General features: G+C 48.3%; 1 protein-coding gene across 4 annotated transcripts; it reads left to right on the top strand.

Annotated features, from left to right (window-relative positions):
* The first annotated feature begins 1,096 nt into the window (after positions 1-1,096).
* On the top strand, positions 1,097-20,464 carry LOC119975687 (zinc-binding protein A33-like). 4 transcript variants are annotated; one of them, XM_038815472.1, is made up of 7 exons: positions 1,097-1,114; positions 6,702-7,163; positions 9,206-9,301; positions 13,335-13,568; positions 17,754-17,776; positions 18,850-18,965; positions 19,798-20,464. In XM_038815472.1, the coding sequence occupies exons 2-7, from the start codon at positions 6,759-6,761 to the stop codon at positions 20,346-20,348; spliced, it is 1,425 nt and encodes a 474-aa protein (XP_038671400.1). In that variant the 5' UTR covers positions 1,097-1,114; positions 6,702-6,758; the 3' UTR covers positions 20,349-20,464. The 4 variants fall into 4 exon arrangements, with proteins under 4 accessions (XP_038671400.1, XP_038671397.1, XP_038671398.1 ...); XM_038815469.1 differs by lacking the exon at positions 1,097-1,114 and adding an exon at positions 3,939-4,060; XM_038815470.1 differs by lacking the exon at positions 1,097-1,114 and adding an exon at positions 4,064-4,183.
* Positions 20,465-21,752: the final 1,288 nt, after the last annotated feature.

The raw sequence follows: 21,752 nt of genomic DNA, 5'->3' as shown, positions 1-21,752 counted from the left end.
GCTGATTCCGGCGCGAACTGGATGCCGCGGGACCCGCGCATGCGCAGTGGTGCCGGCGCCAACACGGGCATGCGCTGTGGCCTCCTTCAACACGCCGGCCCCAACGCAACATGGCACAGGAGTACAGGGGCTGGCGCGTAGGAAAAGATGCCGGGGGTGCGAGAGCCCGGCCGCATCGGAGGGCCCCCCCTGCCGGGGTTGGAGCTTCCCCACCCTCCCCACAGGCCGCCACCCGTTGTAGGCAGAGTTCCCGCCGGCTACAAGCAGGTGTGGACGGCGCCGACCCAGCGTTTTATTTGCGGCCATTCGGCTCATTCCGGGCCAAGAATCAGCGAGCCGGCCGCGTAGAGCGATCCACGACCGGCGCCGCGCCAAAGACGCCGATTCTCCATCGGAGGGATTCTCCGGCCCGGCCCTGGGCTGAGAGAATCCGGCTCCTAAAGGTGACCATGAAACCATTGTCGAATTAGAAGGAAATGTGTCCTACTTGTGTGGCCTACATTGCAGCCAGCAATGTTGACTGTAAAAACTGTCCCCCTCAAGGGCAATCTGGCACAGCCTGCCACGCCCACGTCTTCCGAACGAACATTAAAAAAGTGTACCGGACGAATTTTAACTCATTAACTAACTGTTTAACTGACCCTACTTAACGCCACCCCCCCCCCCATATCTTCGACACAATAAACATCCCAAACTCCTGTTACTGAGCGATAGACCGTTCAAACTATGGAAACACTTCACTAAATGACAACAATGCCGATCGTTTGGTCCCTTTTAAGGGGCTTTACTCGACAATTCAGCGAATATTGTTTGTCTTTTTTCTCAGCCTCCGGCACTCTCGGTTTAAAAGCGACTTTTAGAGAGTTTTGTTTACCTGAAAACGAGCCGGGCTGAAGCTGCGAAAGGTGAAGAAAGAAGAGAATAAAGATCGTCATCTGGGTGGATACGCGGCCACGGAATCTCATAACAACTAACGGGACACAGGGAGGAGAAAACCAAGAATTGAAACTCAGTCCAGAATCCGGACTGAGCAGAGGGTGGGGGAGGGGGGCTGCTGCGCTGGAGGCCGTTCTCTATATCCGGCAGTCGGCAGAGTGTGACAGAAATGTAAAAGGTCCGGTGAGAATTTAACTTTGAGGTGTTGGACATCCCTGGTTTATATCATGGAAATACCTGTCTCCACAGTTTTTGCCAGACCTGCCTTTTTTCCAGAACTTTCTCTTTCAGATTTCCAGCACACAATATTCTGCTTTATCGGAGAATCCCTATAGTACAGGAAGAGGCCATTCGGCCCACCGAGTCTTCCGAAATAATTAACCAATTAACTGCCCGGTGGATGTGACCTGCAGCTGAGTTGAGCTCTGTGGTGTGGGCAGGGAGTGGCAAGAGTTTAAAGATGTTACACGAGCAGGCGTGCCGAGAAGGATTTAAACTCTGTAGTTTACTCAGTAAATAAACACAAAGTGGCGGGCAGGACATCGCCGGTTCCCACCCTGGCCGTTTTTAATCTGCTAAATTCAAGATGTCAGGCTCCCCTCCCGCCCACAAATCCCCCTCTCCACCTGACACTGGCACACCTCATGTGCAGTGGGCAGAACAGGCTGACACGACATTACCTGTGGCATCTGAAGGTCAGCCGGGCCCATCTATCCACGAGGGGTCGTGCAGGGCAGAGGGTGAGACAAGCAGCAGGCCGCCTCCACTTCTTTTTATTTTTATAAATTTAGAATACCCAATTCTTTTTTTTTTTCCAATTAAGGGGCAATTTAGCATGGCCAATCCACCTAGTCTGCACATCTTTCGGGTGGTGGGGGTGAGACCCACGCAGACACGGGGAGAATGTGCGAACTCCACACGGACAGTGACCTGGGGTCGGGATCAAACCCGGGTCCTCAGCGTCGTGAGGCAGCAGTGCTAACCACTGTGCCACCATGCCACCCAGGCCTCCTCCACTAATGATGTGCCATTTGGGGAAACACCGAGAAGGAACGGAGGGCCACGAAAGATAGATGATACTTACGTTGGCACAAGTGTAGCACATGCACAATAGTTAGGCCTGCCGCTCATCCAATGAGGCCTGCCATTCCTCCTCCTCCAGCATGTCGCCCATCAGCTGCGCAATGTTTAGGAGGCAGCAAGCCGGCCAACAGGCCGAGAAGGAAATGCGAAGGTGACGACGCATTTGGGGCATGCCAACCTCCATCTCAGTCACTGCCTCCTCCTCGGCCTCGCACATAAGTTGCTCGGCCCTCTCGTCCTGAGGTGTGGATCCGAAGGTCGAAGATGCCCTTCGGGTCTTTTGGTAATCACGCCTATTATGGCCCACAGTATCCTAGGGGACACAGAAAGGACATAGAGAGATGCTTTGAGGGTGGAGGGGGGGGGGGGGGGTCTATAGCTGGTGGCAAGGCTTCTAGCCAAGGAGGGCCTGGTATTGGGGTTAGGGTTAGGGTGGGGTGTAGTTGGCCTCTAAGGGTTGGGGTGACGTGAGGAATGAGTGGCAGGAGTGATGGCAGAGAGGGACAGCACGGTGGTGCAGTGGTTAGCACTGCTGTCTCATGGCGCTGAGGACCCAGATTCGATCCCGGTCCCGGGTCACTCCGTGTGGCGTTTGCACATTCTCCCCGTGTCTGAGTGGATCTCACCCCCACATCCCAAAGATGTGCAGGGTAGGTGGATTGGCCACGCTAAATTGCCCCTCATTGGGGGGGATGTCTCCGTGGTGCTATCTTCCTGGCTGGAATGAGTGTGTGTGGTGAGTGGAGTGAGCAGCTCCAGCTTGTCAGGCTCTTCAATGCGAATCCCGGCCCTGCCGAATTATGTCAGCGGGGACGGGAATTACTTGTAATTCACAGGGGCAGAATGCAGGCCAATTTGCATTTCCTGAATATTGTTTAACAGCGCCTCCAACGGGAACACGAATTGTACATGATTCAGTTCCGGCAGGAACACTCCCGGTTGAGGCAGCACTCATGGGTGCGAAACTTGGCTATAAGTTTCTGCTTGGCGATTCTGCGTTGTTGCGCGGGATCTCCGGGTAAGCGTTCTCCAAGGTGGCCTTCAGGACGCGCGACAATGCAGAATTGCCGAGCAGAAACTTATAGCCAAGTTCCGCACACGAGTGCGGCCTCAACCGGGACCTGGGATTCATGCCGATTACATTTACAGCAGTGCTCCGAAAGCTAGTATTTGAAACAAACATGTTGGACTTTAACCTGGTGTTGTAAGACTTCTTACTGTGCATCTTTAGCAGAAGAGATTGGTACTGCATTGGGGCAATGCACTTGGCAAAGGTACTTGAGTAGTTAGCACCCTTGTGGCGGGGAGCAGTACTGCAGCATGAGAGTATTCGGCGATCGGGATCGTTGCAGCAGCACAAAGGAGAAGGCGTAAGCTGCTGAGCCCGTGCAGACACAGTGGGCCTTTTGCAACGTGACAATCCTGGGAGTCTGACTCCATCTGTGTGGTCGCGCCACTGCCTGGCATCTTTAACGACAACGCCCTTGGCAGCCCTGCATGGTAATGCAGCGCGACGGCGCTGTCAGTGGCCGGGAGCAGTACTGCAGCACGGCAGCGCCCTCGGTGGCCGGAAGTGGCATTGCCGCGCAGCCGCTCTCTTACCGGCAGCAATAGCCGCAGCAGCGCTGATGTGGAGATGCCGGCGTTGGACTGGGGTGAGCGCAGTAAGAAGTCTTACAACACCAGTCCAACCTGGTGTTGTAAGACTTCTTACTGTGCGCAGCAGCGCTGTCAGTGGTCGGCAAGCGGTATTGCAGCACGGCAGCGCCCTCGGTGGCCGGAAGTGGGAATGCCGCGCAGCCGCTCTCTTACCGGCAGCAATAGCGCTGTCAGTGGTCGCGAAGCGGTACCGCAGCACCGCCGCTCCAATTTGGCGGCAGAAATGTTTACAACAGCGCCGGTGGTGGCTTGGAGCGGTACTGCAGCGCGGGCCGGGGAAACGGCGGAACCGCAGCAGCCCCTGATCGGGAGGCAGAGGCTTCCTCACTTCTACAGGCCAGACCAGGCGGGGGAAAAGGTTGTGAAGTGAGCCTGGGCCAAGGTTTGTTTTAAGATAGCAGCCGTGCAGTAGAATTAATGCCCTGAAGATTTGTTGGTTAAAGTGGGAAGAGGAAAGTGAAAGCAACTCCCCCTGTAGTTTGCAGAGTTGCTGTGAACATGGCGAGTAAGTGAAGGTGAACACCACACATTGCTTGTGAGTGTCTGCCCCCCTCCTCCTCATTTAAAGGGGGGGGGAGAAAGTGTCTCGGCGGGAAATGGTGCAAAAAGTAAATCGACGGCCTGAGGATCTTTCAGTGTTAGAAAATAAACAAATCCAATCAGTAATAACTGTTGCTGAGGTAGGGGGGAAATGGCACTCCCAAGTTTGAGAAGTTTTCTCCTGTCCCAAGAGCCCAACCTCCTGATCCACAGAAGGACGGTTGCTTTTTAAACTCTGCCTTTTCCCCGCCCCCCAAAAAAAAAATTAGTCTCACACTTTACTGTCACCCAAATGCTGGGGGAGGGAAAGGCAGACGATTTAATATATATATATATATTATATATATATGTGTGTGTTTATATATATCAAGAGATTAAGTAAGGTAATTAGATATGTGTAGGTGAACATTATTTAACAAATATCTCGAACCATAGCTGTGAGGGGAGAAGATTTTTTTTTTGCTCTTTTTTTAAAATTTAGAGTACCCAATTCATTTTTTTCCAATTAAGAAGCAATTTAGCGTGGTCAATTCATCTATCCTGCACATCTTTGGGTTGTGGGGGCGAAACCCACGCAAACACGAGGAGAATGTGCAAACTCCACACGGACAGTGACCCAGAGCCGGGATCGAACCTGGGACCTCGGCTCCATGAGGCAGCAGGGCTAACCCACTGAGCCACCGTGCTGCCCGCCGAGAAGATGAGATTTAATGAAGGATTTCAAAACGATTGAGTATTTTCTCACGGAGAGAATGTTTCTCCTGTTAGGGTGTCAATAATGAAGTGTCGCGTTAATAGAGTAAATGTATCTACTTAGAATTGTTGGAGTATAGAGTGCTTTACCACAGTGAGAGCGTGAGGTTGAAGTAGAAACTATTGCAACTTAGGACAATTTATATAAATATTTGAAGCAGAGAGAGAGAGAACCTTTAACATGTTGGGCTCAATGGCTTCTCTATGCTGTCAGCTCCACTTAAAAATGACATTGACTTACATAGTGGCATCGTACATAATGTCATTGGAATATCCCACAGTGCTTTACAGCGAATGAATTACGGTCTACTCATTTTTGAGCAAACACAGCAGTAGCCCACAGACAGTGATGACCTGATAATTATATATATTTTTTAAGTGATGTTTGATAAGGGACAAATACTGACCCAAGTTATGGAAGAGGACTCCTCTGGTCTTCATGATGCCAAGTTAGAAAGCAGAAGGAGACCGCGGTTTGAACAGCCCTTCTGAAAGCCAGTTCCACTGAACAAACAACAATACAGCACAGGAACAGGCCCTTCGGCCTGTACCGGTCATGATACCATCCTTGGCCAAAACCCTCAGCACTTCCTTGTGCCGTAGCCCTCTATACCCATCCTATCTATGTATTTGTTGAGATGCCGTTAATGTATCTGCTTCCACAAACTCCCCTGGCAATGTGTTCCAGGCACTTACCACCCTCTGTATAAAAACAAAAGCCTGGCACGTCTCCTCTAAACTTTGCCACACAGACCGTAAATCTATGCCCCCTGGTGACTGCCCCCCCCACCCTGGGAAAGTGTGCCTGCCCATCCACTCTATCCATGCCCCTCATAATTGTGTAGACCTCAATCAGGTCACCCCAAACCTCCTTTGTTATATGAAAACAGTCTACGTCCATTAATCCTCTCTGTATAGCTAACACCCTCCAGACCAGGCACCCTGGTAAGCCTCCTCTGCACCCTCCAAAGCCTCCACATTCTTCTGCTAGTGTGGCGACCAGAATTGTGTGCAATGTTCCAAGTGCGGCCTTAGCAAGTTTCTATACAACTGTAGCATGACTTGCCAGATTTTATACTTGATGCTCCATCCAATGAAGGCAAGCATTCTGTATGCTTCCTTGACTAACTTGTCCACTTGTGTTGCCACTTTCAGAGATCTGTGGACCTGCACGCCCAGATCTCTCTGACTTTCTATATGGTGTAATTAGACCTACCGAAGTGCATAACCTGACATTTGTCTGCATTAAACTCCATTTGCCATTTCTCTGCCCATGTCTCCAACCTATCTATGTCCTGCTGTATCCTCTGACAGTCCTCAACACTATCTGCCACTGCACAAACCTTGGTGACGTTCGCAAACTTGCTAATCAGACCAGCTACATTTTCCTCCAAGTAGTTTCTGTCCACAAAAACAACAGAGGCCCCAGCACAGATCCCTGTGGAACATCACTAGTCACAACCTGCCATTCAGAAAAACACCCTTCTGCAGCTACCCTTTGCCTTCTGCACCCTCGGTACCAGGCTGCAGCGTCAGCTCAGGTTGTGTCTCTAGCCTCTGGAGTGTGTGTTGACCTCACGACCTTCTAGCTTCAGGGAGAGTGTTACTGAGTAAAGCACGACCGACTGCGTGGTACTAAAATCTTCACTTAGTTAGAAATGAAGGGGAATGGAATGGTCAGTTATAATGTATATGCATATTAATTTTGATATTTTATATATTATTTTAAGGTGGATATTTGAGAAGGATTGGAATTGGCAGGACGTTCTTTCCAAATAGGTTTGAGAATGGCTACAGTTAACCGACTCTTCAGTGAAGTCACGTGCTCCATCTGCCTGGATTTCTTCCAGGAGCCGGTGACACTGGAATGTGAACACAATTTCTGTCGGCTCTGTATCTCCAGGAGCTGGGAACAGGGCAACGCTTTCTACTCCTGCCCCGAGTGCAGGGAGGGGTTCCGGGAAAAGAAGATGAAGCCAAACCGCATGCTGGCCAACATCGTGGAGGGGGTGAGGGAGCTGAAGCTGCAGCCTCACCAGGACAACCCTGCCTTCTACTGCCAGCAGCACGAGGAGCGGCGGAAGCTCTTCTGCCAGGACTGCCAGGGGGCCATCTGTGTGGTGTGCTCCTGTGCCAAAGAACACCAGGGTCACATTTTCATCCCTATCGAGGAGGCTGCTGTCGTCTATAAGGTGAGAGGCTGTGGATATGTAGGGATGCTGGGTGAACGGGGTTCAGAGAGGATTGTAGGATATGCAGACTGCAGGAACATACAAGGGGCAGGAAGTATACTCTGAGTACACTCCCTGGGATCCGTTAAGCCCACACCTCTCCCGTATCGGCCGCACCCCCCTGCCCGTGTCCCATATCTGCGCCACACCCCTCCCCGCGTCCTGTATCGGCCGCACCTCCCCTGCCCGTGTCCTGTATCGCCCACACCCTTCTGCCCATGTCCTGTATCGCCCGCACCCCCGCTGCCCACATCCCATATCGGCCGCACCCCCCTGCCCACATCCTGTACCGCGCACCCCCACCCGCGCCCCGTATCGGCCGCACCCCCCTGCCCGCATCCCCCTGCCCGCATCCCGTATCGGCCGCACCCCCCCTCCCGTATCGGTCGCGCCCGCGTCCTGTATCGGCCGCATCCACCCTGCCCGCGTCCTGTATCGGCCGCATCCCCCTGCCAGCGTACCGTATCGGCCGCATCCCCCTGCCCGCGTCCCGTATCGGCCGCACCCTCCTGTCCGCGTCCCGTATCGGCCGCACCCTCCTGTCCGCGTCCCGTATCGGGTTGGGTTTCTTTGTTTTATAAATTTAGAGTAGCCAATTCATTTTTTCCCCAATTAAGGGGCAATAAGGCGTGACCAATCTTCCCACCCTGCACATCTTCGGGTGTGGGACTGAGACCCACACAGACATGGGGAGAATGTGAAAACTCCACCCGGACACTGACTCGGGGCCGGGATCGAACCTGGGTCCTCGGCGCCATGAGGCAGCAGTGCTAACCAGTGCGCCATCGTGCCGCCTGTACTCTAGTTTGTTTGAGAAAACAGCTGGGAGGTTAGGTAAAACGCAGCCAATAGATGTAATATTGAACATCCAAAAAATATTCGCGAAGTTGCCAAGTGAAAAGATGAATATTCGAGGATAAAGGCGTATGGGATTGCGGGTAATATATTAACCTGGACGGAGGATTGAGTGATAGGCAGGAAGCAGAGAGCGGAGCTACATGGAGCATTTTCAGTCTTGCGTAGCGGGTCAACACTCAAATATTTGCAACCGATATTAATGACTTGAATGAATGTGGCAATACAGCTAGGTGGGAATGTTAGCTGTGAGGAGGACACAGAGACGGCAAAGAAATATAGAAATGGGTTAAGTGAGTGGATAACAAGGTAGCGGATGGAGTACCCGTGTGGGGAAACTGAGGTTATTCACTTTGGTCATAATAATAGAAAAGCAGACTATTTTATAATAGGTTTGGAACATCTAAATGTTGATCTTCAGAGAAACTTGGCTGTTGTGCAAAGAGCACAGAAGGCTTACGTTTGGATATATCAAGGTGTTCGGAAGGCTAGTGGCGTGTTGGTCTATATCGCAAGGAGATTGGAGTAAAAGAATTAGGAAGTCTTGCTGCAATTGTATACGTTGTTGGTGAGACCACACTTGAAGTACTGTATACAGTTTAATCTTCATTTTAAAGAATGTAATTCTTGGTGGTATGACGAAGGTTGTCAGAATGTGAGAGGCTGAGTAAAGTGGGCATACACATTGTGGCATTTAAAAGAGGTGATCAGTTAGAAACATTCAAGCCTGACGGGACAGACACTGAGAAGGTGTTTCCCTTGGCTGAGGAAGCTCGAACATGTGGCCCAATCTCCAATTAAAATGATGATTTAGGGCTGAGATGATGAGAAATAACTTAACTCAAAGGGTTATAAATCTTTGGAATTGTCTACCTTACAGCACTGTGAGAGCTCCATCCTGAATTAAATCTGAAGCTGAAATAGACAGTAGTTTGGTTTCTTGGACTCAACAGATATGGGAAGCAGGCAAGAAAATGGAGTTGAAGCTAAAGATCAGGATAAGAAGCCAGGATCAGATTGAATGCTGGAGCGAGCTATAGAGCTGGAGCAAGCTATAGAGGATGGTCGCCCACTCCTATTTCTTTTGTTAATTGGTTTGATAGTCTACGCAAGCCTAACCTTTACAAATCTCACTATTTCTCCTGCAGGGAAAATTGGAACAAGCCATCAATTTTCTTGAGTCCCAGAAGGAGCAGGTCTGCCAAAGCCAAAGTCAAGAAGAGGCAAAGATTTGTCAAATAAAGGTGAGAGTCATGCCCTTGCTTGTGGTTGGGTCTCTTCCTTCAGCTTTCTAGGTGGAGGATGCTTTGAGCCGCTTCTGAGCAAACACGAATGTGCCAGTACTGTAATGTCTTTAAGTATTGTACTGAATGGGAAAAGTCCCAACAGCTATTTTGTAGTTTGACTAGCTTAAAAATGCATATGGAAGCATGGTGGCACAGTGGCTAGCACTGCTGACTCACGGCGCCGAGGTCCTGGGTTCGATCCCGGTCACTGTCCGTGTGGAGTTTGCACATTCTCCCCATGTCTGCGTGGGTCTCACCCCCACACACCAATAAGATGTGCAGGGCAAGTGAATTGGCCACACTAAATTGTCCCTTAATTGGAAAAAAAGAATTGGATACTCTAGATTTATAAAAATAGATATGGAATCCTTGGCGTTATAAGTAGTGGGCCGCAGCTTTAGACCACGCCTGAGAATTACTGAAATGCTGAAAAGCAAGGAACAAAGGAGGCCAAAAGTGATCTGGGGACCTCTGCACAGAAGATTAAAATATAGTGGCCGAGTACGACAGGAAAAGAAATAGAGTGCAGTTTTAGCCTTTATATCTGGAGAGCTGGGATATAAGAGGGAGGACATTGTACTCCAGCTTTGCAAAGCCCTGGTTAGACATCTGGAGTACAGTGCCCAATTATGGACAGCATGTCCTCAAAATGATCGATTAACTTAGTAACATTCTGGTGAATCTTTCAGAGACTCCATAGGTCAAATTATGGGGAGCGATTGCATAAATTCGGCTCCCTGGGATGTAAATGGTTGAGATCTGATTATTGAAGTATTTTGGAGTTTGAAGAAATTGTTTCCACTTGTGGGGGTGGTCAGGGCAAATGGATATAAACTTAAAATCAGAGACAGACCATCAAGCATAAAACAGCAACAATATATGTTTATATTGTGTCTTTTATGAAAGAGTGCTTCACAATTGCATTTTTAAGCAAGATTTGACACTGAGCCACATGAGATAATAGAGAAGGTGACCTAAAGCTTGCTCAAACATAAATGTTTTTTAAATAATAGAGCACCCAATTATTTTTTTTCCAATTAAGGGGCAATTTAGGGTGGCCAATCCACCTACCCTGCACATCTTTGTGTTGTGGGGGTGAGACCCACGCAGACACGGGGAGAATGTGCCAACTGCACACGGACAGTGACCCAAGGTGAGATTCAAACTGGAGTCCTCAACGCCATGAGGCACCAGTGGCAACCACCGTGCTGCCCAAACGCAACGGTTTTAAGGAGAGTCTTAGAAGGAAGAGAGGCAGGGAATTGGAAAGGTGGGAATTCCAGAGCTAGAATTTGAGGAGCCCAGATAGCTTGAGATGTGGGGCTGGAGGAGATGATAGAGACGGTGAGGGGCGAGGTCATTGAAGGATTTGAAACCGTGACGATGAATTTAGAATTGAGACATTGCTTAACCTGAAGCCTGTGTGGGTCAGTGAACACAGGGTAGATGGGTGAGTGGGACTTGGTACAGGTAAGCCTGCTGCCAATACCATCTGTATCGATAAGAACATCTGAAAGCGTGGGAACACCATCACCTGTAAATTCCCCTCCATGCCGCTCACCATCCTGACTTGTAATTGTATCCTTGTTCCTTCACTGTTGATGGGTCAAAATCCTGGAACCTCCTCTCTAACAGCATTGTGGATGTACCTACACCACAGGAATGCAGCGGTTCATGAAGGCAGCTCACCACCGTGTCCTTAAGGGCAATTAGGGATGGATAATAAATGCTGGGCCGAACCAGGGACAACCCATAAACAAATATATTTGAGAAAAGGGGAAAGAAAAGAGTTTCGGATTACCTCTATTTTGCACAGGGTACAATAATAATTGTCACAAATAGGCTTGCATTAACACTGCATTGAAGTTATTGTGAAAGGCCCCGAGTTGCCACATTCCGTCGCCTGTTCGGGTACGCTGAGGGAGAATTCACAATATCCAAATGACCTAACAGCAAGTTCTTTCAGGACTTGTGGGAGGAAACCGGAGCACCGGAAGAAATCCGTGCAAACACAGAGAGAATGTGCAGACTCCACACACACAGTAAACCAAGCTGGGAATCGAACCTCGGACCCTGGCGCTGTGAAGCAACAGTGCTAAGCACTGTGCTACCGTGCGGTAGAATGTGGGACGCCAGCAAGGAGCATGTTTGGATAGTCTCGAGGTAACAAAGGCAGGGACAAGGGTTTCAGCACGAGATGAGGTGAGGCAGGGATGGTTTTACTCGGGTGGAAATGGCTGGTCTTAGTGCTACTGTGTATTGGTAGATGGCAACTCATCTTGGGATCAGATACGATGCCAAGGCTGCAAGGCACGGGCAAATGCCAGGGAGATAGTCAGTAGCCAGGGAATGGAGTTTGAGAGGGGAGGCTAAACTCAAATGGGTTTGATCTTCCCAATATTTAACTGGGGAAACTTTCTGCTCATCGAGTCTGGTAACTTGGGGACAGTGGAAGGGTCAAGAAAAGTGATGGTGAGGTAGAGCTGGGTGTTCACCGTGTCTGTAAAAACTGGCACTGTGTTTTCAGATCATGCCAAAGGGCAGCATGTAGATGAGATTTAGAATGGGGTGTGGGGGCACCAGACATAATGGTTCAAGAGCAGGAAGGGAAGCCATTCCAAGTGGTATCCTTACCCTATGGTTAGACAAGAATGGAATCAGGTGAGTACCATCTCACCCAGCTGTACAGTATGAAAGAGTCAACTGTGTCAAAGGCTGCAGACAAGTTGAAAAGGACAAGGAAGGATTGTTTTCCTTGTTAGGGTCACAGAGGATGCCATTTGTGACTTTGAGAGATGTTTCAGTACTGTGACAGGAGCGGAAACCTGATTGGGAGACTTCAAACTTGGAGTTCTGGGAACGACGGGCACTATTTTGGGACACTGACATACTGAAATTGGGTGAGGAAAAGGCAGCTGAAGATGAGATGGTAGCTTACCCAAATGAATAGGTTATTTTTTTTAGAGTGAGGGTGGGGGGGTGCTTGCAGCAGATTTGGAGTTTGGGACAGTCCCTGTGGAGAGTTGGTCGAACAAAGCAGCAGCTGCCGAAATGTTGTGGGGAGATTTGGAAAATGCAGTCGGAAGTAAATTGGGCCGTTTCCTCTTCCCTGTTGCGAAGATTGAGGAAGCAGGAATGGAGCAGGGTAGAGGGATGCGAGTGGAGAGTGATGCGAAGAAGTGATCCGAAATGACCTTGTTTATGCGATTGACACAATGGGCGATTGAAGAGGTTAACATGGAGGGTGCACGGAGGGTGAATTGCTGTTTGTAGTGAGGCAATGCCGAGAGTCTCGGTGGGTCCTTCGGGGATGTTTTTTAAAATTGCATGGATTTCATAAAAATGTCATGTCTGACCAGGAAGAACATGGGTAGCACAGTGGTAGGTAGGATGCTTTTTCAGTATGTCAATGCAGGCACGATGGGCTGAATGGCCTCCTGTTCTGTAGGAATTCTATGTTTCTGTGGATGTGTGCGTCAATGGCCTGGCCAGCATTTGTTGTCCTTCCCTGATTGCCGCTGAGAAGCTGGTGAGGCATCTTTAACCGCTGTAGTCCATCTGATGCTTGTACCCTCAGTGTTTTTAGAAAGTGGAATGTCAGGTTTTAGATGTGGAGATTGTGAAGGAATGACTATTCAATTCCAGGTCAGCATGGCGTGTGTGGGGGAGGAATTTGCAGGTGGTGATGTCCCAACGTGTCTGCTGTGCTTGTCTTGTCTATCTAGGTGGTAGATGTAAAGGTTTGTAGGATACTGTTGAACAAAGCTTAGCAGTTGCCACAGTGCATCTTGTGCACTACACATTGGTGACTCTGGGGGTCCAATATTGACTGCCTTGGGTTACCTCTGCAGACTATCATAGGATAGTCAGCACTCTTAGAACCGTAATTCAGGTCGTGTCGTGCAGTGGTGGGGAGTTTCAGGGTGGGAGAGAAGGGAAGGTAGGACTAAACACAACTGCAATGTGACTGTGCCGAGTCATTTTCACCCAGGAACAAGGCACAATGCTGAAGGAACGGGTTGAGGCCGATATGGTCACCATCTATCAATTTCTAGATGCGAAAAAGCAGGAACTGGAGTGGCAGATTGACGAGGAGGTGTGCCGGACCATTGAGCCTTTGCAGGAAAACCTGGCAAAGATACACCAAGAAACCTCCACGATCGAGCAGGCCATCCTGGATGTGCGGCTGCAGCTGAGCCTTACGGAGCCTCTGGAGCTGCTTCAGGTAAGAGGCTGGCCGGCCATGCAGCCTGTGGGAAAACGTGGAGTAAGCTGCACCCTTCCACTCCTGCTCCACACTCCTCCTCTTTCACCTTTGTTGCTCTTTGCTCAGTGTCTTGTAGGCTTTGAAGAAAAGTTTACTGGGTGAGAAAAGAAGTTACTAGTTTGCATTTATGTAGCAGCTTTCCTTACACGGCTTCCAAAGTATTTTACAGTGGGGCATGAACCCACGGCCTTATGATTCAGAGATGAGAATGCTACTCACTAATCCAAGACTGACATAAGAACCAGGAGCAGGAGAGCACTAGAGAGCCTGCTCGGCCTGCTGCACTATTCAATATATTCACTTCACCTTTGTGCCTCTTTGACAAATCTCTGAGAAGCAAAAAGAAAATCGGGATACCTTAGTCCTAAATATATTCACTGTGCATCACAACTCTCTGCAATAAAGTATTTTAACAGTTCACAACTCTTTGAAGAAATTCCTTCTCATCTGAGTCCTAAATTGCCCAGTCAGTGTCGACCTTCCCAAGCCACTTCATAATAATGTTTCAATAGAATAACCTCTCATTTTTCTAATTGTATGAGAACGTGGACCCAATTTACTCAGTCTCCCATCTCATTACAGGCCAGCCCTCTCAACTCAGCATAGGTCAACCTCGTCATCCCTGGGACCAATCTAGTGAACCTTCGCTGTACTGTCTCCAATGCAATTATATTCTTAAATATGGAGATCAAAACTACACATCGTATTTCAAGTGTTGACTCACCAAAGCACTGGATACTGGAGCAATACCCTCTTATTCCTTTACTGCACGCCCTTTGCAATAAAGCCCAAAATGCCATTTGCTCTTCTAAGTGAGTTGGTAAGACTGCCTTAAAAATAAATTCCACAAAAATGATTTCACAACTTTCCCAGTGACTGATGTCGGGTAACTGGCCTGTAGATTCCCTGTTTTCTCTCTCCATCCTTGAATAACGGTGTTACTTTTGCTAACTTGCAATCTGCTGAGACTGTTTCAGGATCTAGGGAAATTCTGGAAAATAATAGCTAGCTCATTCACCTTGTCTCTGTCGCTATCTCTTTAAAACCATGGGATGTAGGCTTTCCGGTCCTGAGGGTCTGCAGTATTCCAGTTCCTCAAATTCTTCCAGTACCTTTTCTCTACTGATATTGATGACTTTAAGTTCTTCACTCAGTTTAAAACTTGGCTTACCCGCAAATATCTGGTATGTAACTTGTGTTTTCACTTTGAAGGCAGGCGCAAACTGTTTGTTCAATGTTTCTGCCATTTCCTCCTGAAAACTTGCATTGTCTCTTGAAGGGGCGAATATTTACTTCAGCTACTCTCTTCCTTTTTTATCTGCTTGTTAAAGCTCTTCGTCTGATTTTATATCTAGTTTGCACTTGTGACAGTTTTCCTTTGTCAAATGTTTTGGTGACCTTTTGCTGGTTTCTAAAACACTCCTAATCCTCAGACATGCTAATGTTCTTTGCAACATTATAAGTCTCTTAATTTAATACCATCTTTAACCTGCTATGGGTGGATATTTCTCTTTTGAGGTATTTTTTCAATAGAGTGCATTTTTGTTGCGCATTGAAACTGTTTTTTAAATATTTCCCACTCTTTATTTATTGCCACATCTTTAAGTCTATTTTCCCTATTAACCATGGCCAGCACTTCCCTCGTATTTATGGCATTGGCTTTGTTTGAGATTCTTGTTTGTGCTTGGAGTATGTCAATTTCAAACAATGTGGATTTAAAAAAATTTATGATCACTATTTCCCAGTGGATATTTTGCAATGGCTGGAATTTTATGGCGCTCCACTGAGAGGCTAAATGCACATAAAATTCTGTCCCTTTCTCCAACTTTGTTCGTTTTTACTCCCCGACTTGAATGGTGTCCTGCACCAGAGTGGCATGAATTGTGTGCGCATCCATCCTCCAGTCTCCTGTTCTCGTCCATGTAAGCTGCTAGAACATCGAACCCTGCTGGATAGTGGTATGTTTGAAGATACTCAGTTGCCACCTTTTGTTCCCTACATCTGCCTGGTTCAGCCACAACCTTCTGTCCCTCACCACAGACCAAATCAAATAAAGTGTCGAGGTAGCAGGCCCTCTCTGAGCATCAGTGTCTGAAGCTCGGACTGAAGTTCAAGTCGGAGCTAAAGTTCCTTAAGCAGCAGATACTGCAGATATGGTCATTGTGGGTCACACTAGTGTCTGCCAGCTGCCACCTGCTACAGCTGCAATATATCACTTGCCCTGTGTTTGTTTTATTTGGCGAATTAGATATCAATTTTAGGACTATCATTTAACTTATCAGTAGTGATTGTTGACAGGATTTGTTCAGTGTTTGAGGTCTGGAGGCTTGTGTGATTGAACAATAAGCATTTATTGGTAGCGTGTAACTTTATACATCCCCAAGGTAAAGTACTGACTCTGGTACCATCTCCATTCTGGCTTCTGTTAGATTATTACTGTACTCCATCCTGTGTCTCTGCATCACTGAGCGATTCTGTCCTCCAGTCCAACATTATCTCTTATACTACAGTTATAATTGACTAAGCTAGAAATTTAACACGCTAATGTCCCCGGTAATGCCCCATTTATAGAGATGAATTCTAAAAACTCACCAATCAATCACCCGCCTACTCACCTCCAACTTCCGGTTTAAATATAAAGGTCACCTTTAAGCACTCTGTACCTTGAAGCAATCTGTCCTCAGCCATCTGTGCAGTCCCATTCTCAATGGTGAATATATTCCTACAAGGCACGCGGGATGTGCCACTGTGCCTGTGGTGAGTACCGGCCAGCTGCATTATGAGTCTCTCTTCCTTTCTTTCTTTCCCCTGCCTCAGTAACCTGCCTCAGCCTTGACGCTCCAGCACAATGCCGAGGGAGTGTTGCAGTGAAGAAGTGCTGCAGTGTCAGAGGTACCCTTTTTCGGATGACATATTAAACTAAAAATACCTCTGCTGTCTCAGGTGGCCGTAAAGATTCTGCAACATTATTTTAAAAAAGAGCAGGGGACTTATTGCCCGTGTCCTGTCGATATTTATCACTCAAATCGATATCCCCCAAAAACTGATTAACTGGTCATTATGACCATGTGTGAGAGATTGCTGTGCACACCTTGGCGGCTGCGTTTCTTATGTTACGACAGTGGCTAAACATAAAAGTACTTTGTTAGACTGGCAATTGTTATCAAAGCTGCTGTATAAACATGTAACTTTATAACTTTTACGCACACATTGTGAGGTCTGTGTGCGCTAGGGGGTTCTGTGCGGGCTGGTGAACTCGTGCGTGTCAGTGTGCGTGTGCGGGTCTGTGGGTGTGGGGGAAAAGGGTCTGCCTGTGTGTGGGGGGGGGTCTCTCTCGCTCTCTCTCTTCTTCTCTCCCCCCCCCCCCCCCCCCCCCCCCCCCCGGCCCTTCTCTCTGCCCCCTTCTCTCTGTCTGAAAAATTAAATAAAAATCGCTTATTGTCACAAGTAGGCTTCAATGAAGTTACTATGAAAAGCCCCTAGTCGCCACATTCCAGCACCTGTTCGGGGAGGCTGGTATGGGAATTGAACCCGCGCTGCTGGCCTCCTTGATCTGCTTTAAAAGCCAGCTATTTAGCCCAGGGTGCTAAACCAGCCCCAGTCTGCCCCCCATCTCCCTGTCTGCCCCCCCTTCTCTCTGTCTGCCCGCCCTTCTCTCTGTCTGCCTGCCCTTCTATCTGTCTGCCCTCCCTTCTCTCTGTCTGCACTCCCTTCTCTCTGTCTCCCCCCCCTTCTCTCTGTCTGCCCCCCCTTCTCTCTGTCTGCCCCCCTCTCTGTCTGCCCCCCTCTCTGTCTGCCCCCCTCTCTGTCTGCCCCCCTCTCTGTCTGCCCCCCTCTCTGTCTGCCCCCCCCTTCTCTCTGTCTGCCCCCCCCTTCTCTCTGTCTGCCCCCCCCTTCTCTCTGTCTGCCCTCCCTTCTCTCTGTCTCCCCCCCTCTCTCTGTCTGACTCTCTGTCTCTTTCTCGCTGGTGTATTGGGTCAATAACACCTCATTCTGAGTTGTAAATATCTATTGGGTACGATTTATTGAGTTTCCACTGCATATCCCCTGTTGCTGTCCACTGATATAAAATCGGCAGGCAATGTGTTTGATTCCTGATCATATTGTGAAATTATAACCTGATTCTTTTTCATTTTTCTTCAGGATATCAAACTGCTCCTGGAAAGGTGCGTGTCTCAAATTCTTTCTAAATGTATCCTCCTGACTTCCACTGCTAGCCCCACAGGGTATATTTACAAGTCTGAGCCACACAGACCGTGACGTCCCCAGGTTCAATCCTGAATTTGTGCTGGGTCAAGGTGCCCCAGTGCTGAGGTTGACCTCAGGACCTTGGGTTTGGAAAAGGATTCACAAGGCTGGTCATTGGCCCTGGGTGGGAAGCACGCTCGGTGCCAATGATGGCTCCACTGATACTCTGGCTTCTCTGTCGGAAGGTCACCGGCTCAAATCCATCTCCAGGGACTTGAGTACAAAATCCAAATGCAATACTAAGGGCGCGCTGCACTGTGGAGATGCCGTCCTTCGGATGAACTGCTAAACTGAGGCATGGTCTTTTCGGGTGTGTGTCAAAGATCCCATAGCAGTATTCTGAAGGGGAACTTTAGTACATGTCCCTGAATTGACAGTAAAAGCAGATCGAAAGCAAAATATTGTGGATGCTGCAAATTGGAAACAAAAAAAAGTGCTGGGAAAACTGAAGGAAGAGAAACAAAGTTAACAGTTTGAGTTGAATATGACTTATCTGAAGACTCATATTGGACTCAAACCATCAACTCTGTTTATCTACAGATGCTGCCAGATCACCTCCTTTTTCCAGCAGTTCCTGCTTTCATACCATTATGTCATTATCACTTTGCTGATTGTGGGACGTTGTTGTACAAAATAGGTTGCTGTGTCTCCTGATGTTCTGGAGTGACGCTACTTCAAAACTAACTGTTCTTAATTGGCCGTAGAGCGTCTTTGAACATGACTCGTGACCATAAAAGCATTTTTTAGATGGGAACAGTCTCGGTCTTGGACTGATGCTCTTGGCCAAATACTTTGCCAATGTTTCACTGTCACAACCTTGCTTGGAAAGGATGGCTAATTGGACATGGCGCTCGATGGCTGCCCGTCTCTGGGGAATCGTATCTTAGAAAGAGTCCCTAGCTTCTGGAGAGGGAAAATTGTGGAAGGGATGGGGGGGGCAGCAGTGGGGTTTTAATAAAGAGCTAAGTTGTCATTCTTTCCTCCATTGCAGGTGTAAACAGGAGCGTGTCAAACCAGCGGATGTTCCCACTGCTCTGCACACTGACTCTATCATTACACCTTTTCGCTTCATTAAAATCTGGGATGAGCTTAAAGCCTTGGTACCAGGTACGTAATCCTTCGGAGTGGAGGGGCTGAGTTCTCACTGAATTTGTTACACAGTGGTTATTGCAGGTAGTGGCTCAGTCAATGGCAATGCCGCCTCTGAGTCAGAAGGTAGTAGGTCCAAGTCCCACTCCCGAGACTTCACTGTAAAGTCTGGCATGGCACTGATCTGCATTACTGAGGGACTGTTGCATTATTTGTGGTACTGTCCTCTGGATGAAGCTCTATATGGAAGTCTCTCTCCTGCCCTCTTCGGAAGATATAAAGGATCACATAGCATTACTTGGAAGAGGATGGGGGTTTTTGGGGGGGGCGTGGAATTCTCCATGTGCTATCCAATGCTATCAGCTCATGAAACTGTCAAAATAAACAAACATGCATGTTTTACTTGAGCTCCTAAGAGGATTAAGGGTTTTTCATAAAGTAGTCAATGAAACGCAACCATTCACACTACCTTGATCATATTTAAGTGGTCATAATAAGTCTGTTAAAGTAAAAGAAAAACATCCAAACAAACCTCGGAAAAACATAATCCAATTAAGTGGTCATGAAATTGACAATCAGACAAAGCTCCGAGTCCCCAGGGCAGCTGTATCAATAACCTATCCTGAACCCAGTGCATTAGTGGTTTTGGAACTCAGCTCAACATTCATAATGAGATTGCATTAGACAACTGTGTTCCTCCCTGACCTCCATTTGCAACTTTTCCCTGCAAAATCAGGCCCAGTGCCTCCTGTAATTGAGGACGTATGTCCGGATGCTACATCCGCTCAGTGTTAGCTGTGTATCGATGGGCAGTCAGTGTCTCTGTTAACTGAGGATTTATGTCTTCCAGCCAGAGAATTTCTGACACTGGATCCCAAGACGGCACATCCGCGACTCATCCTGTCCGAGGACCTCATCAGTGTGATTGATGGCGAAAAGCGTCGGGATTGCTCCCTCATGACCCATCGTTTCAACCACTGGCTCTGCGTCCTGGCCAGTAGCGGCTTCCTGTCAGGCCAACACTACTGGGACGTGGAGTTGGGAAACAATTCCTCTTGTGTGCTCGGGGTGGCCAGTGGATCCGCCGACCGGCTGATAACCAAACAGCTGACGCCGCAGGACGGTTACTGGGTGATCGAGATGCTCAATGGGAGCCTGGTTAACCTCAGTGTGCCAGGTGCCAGGACCCTCCCTCTCCGTCGCAAGCCTCGCACCATCCGCATCTACCTGAACTATGAGGAGGGACAGCTGTCCTTCTATGATGCCCATGATCTGTGCCCCATCTACACCATTCGGGATAAGTTCACGACGAAGCTGTATCCCCTCTTCAACCCTCATAACAAGAAAGAAGGGAATTCAGAGCCACTTTGTCTACTTAATTCAGAGGGCTGTTTAGATTAATTTGCTGCAGGCTGTGGGGTGAAGGTTAGAAATTGTGATGCTCCTTCTTAAAGGGGCGGTCTGTTAAATTCTATATAACACTGCCCTACGACAAATAAATGAATCCCTATCCAGTATTTTTCATCTGTGTTGTGTTACCAGGCATTGAGTATTAAAGGTGCTGGTTAGAATGAGTTGGATCCTGAATTGTCACTGGTTCCCATGAGGAGCTCACATTAGTCAAAGCTACGTTGTCCACCTGTTAACTTCCGAGCATTAAACTTAAAGCTTGTGGGCCAGGAGGAGGGGGGTACTGATTTCTCAATTTGTATCAGGAGCGCAGAGGGGTTGGAAATCCCAGCCACGAGGGTTTTGCAAAATTGGTCCCTTTGACTGGGGGTCTTGTCGATCCACAAATCAAAACACAATATCTGAAATGGTCTGTGAATTTGCAGCCCAGTGTTAGTGCTCCCCATGCTCGTGAGGTCTTTTGTGAGATTGTGGGGGGTGGTGGGCTAGATTAGTTTTCGGAGGTCACATGTTACTGGTTTGGTGGGGAGGGGAGGGGGGGGGTTGGGGTGAGGGGGGTCGGTGGCTGGAGCTTTGGAAGTAAACTGATTTTTCACCCACTGGTTGCTTTTCTGAGGTTTGCAGTAAGAGGCATTGGCAAAGTAGAGTCATGGGAGTTTTCCCCTGTATGTGATTATGTTGGGCATGATTTGACCTGGGGCCGGCTTAGCTCAGTTGGCTGGACAGTTGAACAAGGACGGCTGAACAAGGCCAACAGCATGGGTTCAATTCCCGTACCAGCTGTGGTTATTCCTGTCTTCTCAGCCTTGCCATGAGGTGTGGCAATCCTCAGCTTAAATCTCCAGCAGTCAGCTCTCTGCTCTCCCCCTGATGGGGGAAAGCAGCCCATGATCATCTGGGACTGTAGTGTCTTTACCTTAACATGACCCGAGTATGTAATGTGGGCAGAGGGTTCCGTGCACTAAAGATTGTGTCTGCAAACAGGTGGGGGAGAGGAGAAAGAAAATGGTATTTTGGGCATCTTTGTGGATGCCCATTACCGACTCTAGGGTCAGAAACTCAACAAAATTAGCACACACAGGTTTTAATAGTTGATTAATACTGGTTGGTTTTAAACACTCTGGGATTTAGTGAGGAGTATGGGGCGAGTGTCAATTCTAAGTAAGAAATTTGAAATTATTGTTGAATTAATGTCGAAATGTGTCTCCAGTTAGCTGCTTGTGTGTTTAATCCCTCTAGTAGTGCTGGTTCTCAAATAGTAATGCTGTTTACACAACGTGCAGCAGAAGGTGAAACGTTTACTGATGTTTGTTGTGCTTTTGAGGATTTTGCAGTATTTTGAGCGATCGTGTCAGAGAAAAGGGACTTGCATTTTGAAGTGTTTCTTGTCAAGTT

This window comes from Scyliorhinus canicula, chromosome 13, assembly GCF_902713615.1.
Source record: "Scyliorhinus canicula chromosome 13, sScyCan1.1, whole genome shotgun sequence".
NCBI classification, from domain to species: Eukaryota; Metazoa; Chordata; class Chondrichthyes; order Carcharhiniformes; family Scyliorhinidae; genus Scyliorhinus; species Scyliorhinus canicula.
The sequence above is the reverse complement of the archived record's forward strand: the minus strand, read 5'-3'. Positions and strand labels throughout refer to the sequence as shown.